The sequence below is a fragment of the Mizuhopecten yessoensis genome, unplaced genomic scaffold (genome assembly GCF_002113885.1).
Source record: "Mizuhopecten yessoensis strain PY_sf001 unplaced genomic scaffold, ASM211388v2 scaffold6015, whole genome shotgun sequence".
In the NCBI taxonomy this organism is placed as follows: Eukaryota; Metazoa; Mollusca; class Bivalvia; order Pectinida; family Pectinidae; genus Mizuhopecten; species Mizuhopecten yessoensis.
The window spans coordinates 395,421-403,630 of NW_018406337.1; the positions used below are offsets into that span (position 1 = coordinate 395,421).

An 8,210-nucleotide genomic window follows, 5' to 3' on the forward strand; every position below is an offset into this window, starting at 1 on the left:
GGATGCCACAATACAGAAAAGGCAACGTGATGAAAATAAAACCTTTTCACATTTCAATATATTGACTGTACCCTGAGGATTTTCAAATTTGTCAAAGCCTCAGATTTTACCAAATTTGAAAACCCCTCTGATGGAATTAACCTAAAAAGTCAAAACTTGAAAAAAGTTGCTTAATATGAAGATTTGAATACACATATGTATATCGTGTGTCAGACATTCTTTACCTTTGACCTACAGGTGTGCTGTTTGCCCTGAAGGTATTGGTAAGTCACTACAGCCCCCGAGGGACCCAGTATGTGATGGGGTTCATCCCTGTCCCCAGCCGTATGGTCTTCTGGGCAGAACTGGTCATCATACAAATCATAACGCCGCATGCTTCATTTACAGGTAAGCACTGTGAACTTTACTGTTCTCTGGTTAATTTGTTTTAGTGATGTCCAATAACTGAAGTGTCTTGTTCTGTCATCAAGATAACATGAGGACATTTTTTCTGCAAGGATTAGGCCAAACAAAAAATATTTTGTGTTTCCGATAACCCTACCTACCCTAATTTTTTGTGCCTTATAACCCTTAACTTTCCAAAGCAATTTTCATAAAAGTACTGTCAAAGTCAAGATCACACTCCTATATAAACCATATAAGATTATTTGTTAAAATAGGATTTGTTACCTACCTACCCTAATTTTAGGAAACACATGCATATTTTTGGTCTGGCCTTTAAATTATACATTATCCACCAAAAATAACTTCACAAATTTACATCTAGGCACCAAATTCCTGGATTCCTTGCAGACTAACAAGCATACATGGATGCAAGTATAATTCAAATACATTCATAAATTCATATTTAAGCAAACAGGATTGTAAATGGGGACATCAGGGGTCATAATTTATGAAACAACTCCCATGATCAAACTCAGGTTTGTGCTCAAGCCCAATTTCTTGATTTAATGGTATATCGATACTACTCTCTTATTTTGTCCATGATTTGGAATGTAACAGGGGAAAGAGTATTGCATGACCAGAACGGGCCTGGAACCCGGGACCCTCCGAACTCTAGACGGATGCTCTTACCAATTGAGCTACCTTGTCACAGGCAGTTGCCCAGTCCAGTTCCGCTAAAGGAAAAATTAAGAATAGACTTGGAAGCCGATTACTGTTTTCAATGATTACACTTGACTTTTTGACCATGTTACCTGATTTGAGTGAGTGACAAGAAAATGGGTTGAAGTACAGAATCTTGCTGAAGCATCGAATCTGTGCCCGAGCTCTAACCAACTTTCTTGCAATTCATTTAAATTCTGTGACACGGTACTGCTAAATGGTCAAGTGTAAATATAGAAAACCATGTCTGGCTTTTTACAAATCATAGAGAAAATGTGAATTTTTATTTACTGACATTTATCACCAAAACACGAAATTGGGCTTGAGCACAAAATCTGAATTTGAGCATGAGAATGGTGTCATGAAATTGGGCCCAGACTTGAGCATGCCATCCTCAATACTCCACGGGGTTACTGTCACTTACGCTCTCTACATAAGTGAGCGTAAACCCAGGAATATCAATGATTTGGGCATGCATTGTAAAGGTTTTGTGAATACAAACCCAGAAGTTTCTTGCTTGAGACTTAAATCCTAATGAAATGTTTGTGTTGTAGGACATCTGGCAGGAATACTAGTAGGTCTACTCTACATTAAAGGTCCCCTCAAGGCCCTGATGGATAGTCTTGTACCCACAGGTAAAAGGCTTTCTCACTTACAAAACATTCAGTATCCATAAACACATCCTCAATACTCCAGGGGTTACATGTATGCTCATGTCAGAACAAAATCGAAGGCTCAGTGTATGCCATCTTGTGGATAAGACAAAGAGACTAGTTTGATACTTCAATGTACATCAAAAGAATCTTGTGGTAGCATAACAGTGCAATTTACTGGGTTTGAAGTCGGGTGCCACCGCTCTATGATCTTCAAAGACATCAGCCTAGCAATTGGTCAGGTGTTTTTACCTGACACCAATCAACAGCTAGCAGTGTGCCTTCAATTTTGCTATGCCATATTCCAGGGGGGCAGAGAGCGAAAGTGAGCATTACCCCTGGAGTATCGCGGATGCCATAAGCACAACATTTATCTTGTTTTATATTATGTAAAGTGAAATAACTACATCTTTCATTTGAGAGTGCCAATATAGAGGTCATTGCTCAATATCACTGTTACCCTTGTTACGTAATCTTAAAGGGTATTGACTAAGCTTTTGTGACTCTAGTCCATATTTTATTTAAAATGTGAAACGGAACGACTGCTTTGTGTTTCAGTGCCTTCCTACACTTACACAGCTCAGACCAGTGGCTCTAACACTAGGTATAATTATGGGGCAGGCGCTGGTAAGTACAGCTAGACTTTGGATTTATTAAATAATGTCTCAGACTAGTTGCCTACAATAAATCCCTGTTATACTGCCACCATTGGTTCAGAGAAACTTTGACGTAGTAAAGGGTTTTGCTGATAAACTGAGGTAAACATATAAAGGAACTCATGAGAAAAAAGGGCTGTGAAATATATTGGCGGTAATTAATATAAGGGAGAATTGCAAAGGAAGCCCAGGGCATTATATGGAGGTCTTATACTGTGTATTAAAATAATTGTATGTTAAGTGTCAGGATTGATTATAATTATATATTGATTGTGTAGAGAAATGTGGTGTACCAATTACAGTAGATTTCGCTTAATATCACTTCCCATTTGTCAGAGAAAAACATGATATTAACAGAAACATGACATAAACAGAATACATATTTTCTGACGTTTTTCAGCCCTCAAAACCGGTCTTGTACAACACTGTCTCTACATGGAGTTAGGGAATTGTCTTAATTAAGGGGCACGGTAGTCTAGTGGTAGGACGCCAGGCTCGTAACCGAAGGGTTGCAGGTTCGAGTCACAGTACTGTGTTGTATCTTTGAGCAAGATACTTTACTCCACTTTTTTCAGTCTACTCAGCTGTAAATGAGAACATGATTGAGTGCTAGAATTGTGGAATGCTAACTGTGAGTGCTGAAATTGCAGCACCGGCTTTATGCTCCCCAGAGAGTTGAGACAGATATTGGCTGGTTGCGAAGGCCCTATAACTATGGATAATAATTTGTGAACTGCTTTGAGACGACCTACGAACTAAGTTGTGATAAAATTAATGTTACATATCCTAGAAAATGGTCATAACAGTAGGTATGATTATGATCGAGACATCCAAATGTAATTTGTTTTCTCATCTAATTTACATCTCCCATATAAATGTCACATTATATTACTCAGAGTAATTTTGAGTCGGGGACCATGAGTAAATATGGTTGCCATAGCTTATGGACAGACTTCCAATATCTGCAACAGATTGAGTGTTAATCCAAAACTTTTTTATATCCCCGCAACGAAGTTAATGAGGGTATGCTAGAATCACCCTGTCTGGATGTCTGGATGTCATTCGCAGTAACTTGTCTGTAAAACTCCTCCTTAATTAACAGGTGGATTTCATTGAAACTTTGCATGAATGATCGTTATCTTATGTAGTTGTGCACCGGCATTTTAATTTGGGATTCAACCCTTTTTGATGGAGTTATGCCCCTTTGTGCGAAATACTTGTCCTTGCAACTCCTCCTTAACTAACAGGTGAATTTCATTGAAACATTGCATGAATGATCGGTATCTTATGTAGTTGTGCACCGGCATTTTAATTTGGGATTCTGACCCTTTTTGATGGAGTTATGCCCCTTTGTGCGAAATACTTGTTGGCCTTTAACATACATGTAATCTGTAAATTGTTATGATGTTTGTGACACCCCTGCAGGTCGGGGAACATGAAAAGAATACACCTGCTGTTTCATGAGCGTAAGAGGCGACTAATGTGGGGATCCCCTGCAGAATTGGGGATTTGCTTTTGTGTCCTCCTTTCAGGGACATAAAAGTGACCAAATAATTCTGCATCTACATTTTATTTTTTTGTTATTTCAATTTTTGTAATTGTTTTTAATAAAATAGTGATTAACTCATTACTGGTGGTACACTATATTGATTTGCACTAGTAAGCCTTAAGCTTACAGATCTGGTTTATATAGGAGCGGGGGTATTAGTTAGCCTTTGGCTTACAGTTCTAGTTTAATGCTGATCACAATATAAAGGAGAAATTTTGTTTCTTCCGAAAGGTGCTTGAATGGCTATAAGTACTTAATGATTTTCATGCTTCCTTTCTCGTTAGTGTTATAATAATTGTCGATTTTATTACAGACATTGTTGCAGAGATTACTGTACCGTTAACATTACTGGTACTAGAGTCAGGCGATTGCTTTGTTTCCTATATCCCAGATTTCATGCTAAACCATCTTTCTCAATGTTGTACTGATGCAGGACAAAGATCTGGATACAGAGACCCAAACAACGAGCCTCGGGGGACACCAAGAGGTTATGGCTGGAATGTAGATGGCAGTGCCCCGGGGGGAGGGGACTATAGTACCCACACTGGAGGACTTAGTGAGGAGGAACAGATACGCAGAGCAACAGAGGAAAGTCTCCGTCAGAACAGAGGTAAATCTTCATTCACAATGGAGAGAGGTAGACCTTCCATAGTAAAATCTGTGTGTTTGACAATGATAACTGACATGTGAAAACTTCAAGGTGTAAATTATCTTTAATACGATTCATCAGTTCGAAAATACAGTAAAACTTTGATATAATGCCCCTCGTTTCATTTGCCACTTCATGTAGTTCATATTTCAACGTCCCCTTTTTTCTTTTTCCTAAGAGGTCCTTTATTCATTTCCCTTCACTTATTGGCAAACCCCTTTATAGTGCCAAAATTTGTCTAGACAAATGGTGACAATATCATGAGGTTAACTAATGGACCAGACATCTATCTGTCAAAATGTCCGAGTCTGGTGTCAGGGCCAGGGGAAACTCGACCAGACATCTATCTGTCAAAATGTCAAAGTCTGGTGTCAGGGCCAGGGGAAACTCGACCAGACATCTATCTGTCAAAATGTCTCAGTCTGGTGTCAGGGCCAGGGGAACCTCGACCAGACATCTATCTGTCAAAATGTCTAAGTCTGGTGTCAGGGCCAGGGGAAACTCAGGCTATTAAAAGAGTGGGAGTTTGACCGACAGAACTTTGGAAATTATATATATTAATGATACTGACAGAGAAAACTGACCTGTACAAGATTTGTGTTTTTTAATTACAGGTGGAAACCAGGAGAGGCTGTACCCTGACTTAGAAGAGCTCCGACAGAGGCGCCAGAACCGCTACCAATGAAACACAACTGCTTTTAACACACAGGGATCTGTTGATGTCTTCATCCTGTCATGTTTACATGTATTAGATGACACACATTTTTTCCTACATCCTCATTGGTTGGACCTTACTCATGTGGAGGTCCGTGATTTCTGATATTGACTCAAAATTACTATTTTTAGAAACAACAGGTGAATGTTTGCTTTATGACGTCATTTTAATTGTGACGTCACAATGCTTTGTACCTAATGCAGCACATTGTAACAAAACGGGTCAATTATTACATACCTTCTGACAATTGTCATACATTCCATCTTGTGTAATGATTTAAGCATTATTTTTACATCTATTATAATTATTAACCCTTTCACCACCGTAGACCATAATGGACTTATCCCGAAAAATGCATGGTAGAGTCTACTAAAGTTACCTAGGGGTGAAAGGGTTAAGGACTTTTATTTCGACGAATATGCGGTCATATGGACCTGAAAGATGATATTGATCTCGACTTCATCTCGGTCAATATCACATACTCAGGTCTATATAACCACATATTTACCTCAGCAAAAGTCAATAATTGATCAATATACACAGTAAGAGATGACTTGATGTCACATACAGGGATCTGTTACATTCTTATCTCATATTATGTATACCAAAGACTGGGACTTATCTTGATCATTCATCATTACATGTAAGTTTCACTGAATTGGGCATAAAGGCAGGTAAAACAGATTTTCCTAAAATAAAGACCCCCTTTATTATCAACCATGTGTATCTAAGTTTTTTCATGTCATTTACTGGCAGGGGTATTTCTACCATGATGTAACAAATAATATTTGAAAATTATAACAGCCATACTGGCAGTTTGTGAACATGTCAGCTGAAGAAAGGTACTTTGAACGAGGCATTAAATTGGTCCATGATATACTAGATGTAATTTTTTTTTTTATTTTACAACAATTATAAAACAAGTTATTTCAACCGATAATAATCACTCTTGTTGGCCCTGATGTTAGCGTGCGGAGAGTCTAAATGTTGGAGGAAAACCGGGGTACCTAGAGAAAACCAACGTGATCGAGCATGTAATCCAATACCATTTCACGTCCCATCGGGGAATCCAACCCCGGCCGCCTAAAACTGTAATGTGGTTCTTTAAAGGAGCTGTTCAATATTTGTCCTGTTATGAGGAATCTTTGACACCACAAATAAATACTTGATTGTTGGAAACCTGTTTCAAGTAAATTTTATATTTATAAGCTTCAAGTATGACAGCGTAAACAACTCTGACATAAATCCTTGTATAATACTGTAAATGTATTTTTTTTAGTGGTTATCTTATTTTAGTGATTTTCATGATTTAAATATTGCACTTACTTATAATTGCTTGTGCTAACAACTTAAATTTTTATATAAATTTTTGTATTACCTACAGATATTGTGGATACATCAATACATCATTGCACTTATCTTGATTAGATTTGATAAAATGCTGAAATTCGAGCACACTAAAAGAAGTACGTTTACAGTATACATTATCATGTACATGTAAGGCTAAAACTGTATCTACTGAGATGCAAAGACATACCTAAAAAGTGTCAGATGAGGACTCACAATTATTATTGTGTTCAATTTTTTTTCTTCAAATTATGAATGTAATGTGATGAATAGAGTCTTACATTTGTGTCCATGTCATGTTGAGTTTATCAAACGAGTTCAACAGTTTGAGGACACCAGCCTACTGTAGTACAGGCTGGTGTTATATCAATGTATATTTAACTTGTTTACTAAATTCAATATGACATGGACACAAATGTAAGATCCTCTATGTATAAAGAGAAGAAATATATCAGATGAAGGAGAATAGAGAACTTCATACATGAACATCATACATATGTATTTCTGTAGGAAACATGACAAAGTGTCTTAAAATCCTTGCATAAGAATTTGTTATGCCCCCGCCATAAAATGGGGGGGGGCATATAGTGTTGCCATATGCGTCCCCTCCCGTACTGTATTGTCCCATCCATGAGCGGGGGCATTTATGTCTTACAGACATTTTCTAATTTATTCATGCATGACCCATACACTCTAATTCAGAAGTTGACGCCTACTTGCTCTGTTTCAAGAGTACATACAATTTGCATAAACAAGGTATTCATATTTTGTTGATAATGTAAATACATATCTGAAACATGTAAACAGTTGAGCTTTGTTGTCTCAAATATTGAGTCTATCGGTGCTATCATGTCCTAACGTTATTAATAAAAGTTGATCCGAGCACAGATATTTCTACTTCTATATTCATATATTTATACCATTATTTCTTCTCTACCAATTCAATATTTCTGGTCATATCTTTTTTGAATTTCTATTACCAGAGGCCTGTTCGTTTATGTAAATTAAATAACCGGTTGACCAGTTGTAAATGTAACAATTTCGAGTATAATTCCTGGCGGACCTGCAAAACAAAATTCCAGGCCTTGCTAGTCTCTGTCAAGGCTCGCCTGAATTAGCATCAGATTTCTAGGTCCTACCTTATTTAATAAACGAACAACAGTGGTCCGACTGGTTGGACTGTTTAAATGAAAATGGCCCAGGTACACTCATGGCAAGCTAGTGAATTCTATTTAGGAATCCATCAACAGAGGTACATGTACGCAGAACTTCACTTAACATACTATATACTACTACTGGACCTTTGATCTCGTTCTCCCTACCATTAATTCTACTGTTTATATACTACTACCGGACCTTTGATCTCGTACTCCCCATCATTAATTCTACTGTTTATATACTACTACCGGACCTTTGATCTCGTTCTCCCTACCATTAATTCTTCTGTTTATATACTACTACCGGACCTTTGATCTTGTGCTCCCTTCCATTAATTCTACTGTTTATATACTACTACCGGACCTTTGATCTCGTTCTC

The 8,210-nt window shown here is 37.6% G+C and overlaps 1 protein-coding gene across 1 annotated transcript; it reads left to right on the forward strand.

Moving 5' to 3' along the window:
- Positions 1–230: 230 nt before the first annotated feature.
- LOC110451426 (rhomboid-related protein 4-like) lies at positions 231–6,505 on the forward strand (the record flags this gene model as incomplete). Its single annotated transcript, XM_021499438.1, has 5 exons — positions 231–387; positions 1,659–1,739; positions 2,316–2,384; positions 4,396–4,572; positions 5,226–6,505. Coding segments are annotated over 5 exons (555 nt in total), but the record flags the coding sequence as incomplete, so codon positions are not given.
- Between the last annotated feature and the right edge of the window lie 1,705 nt (positions 6,506–8,210).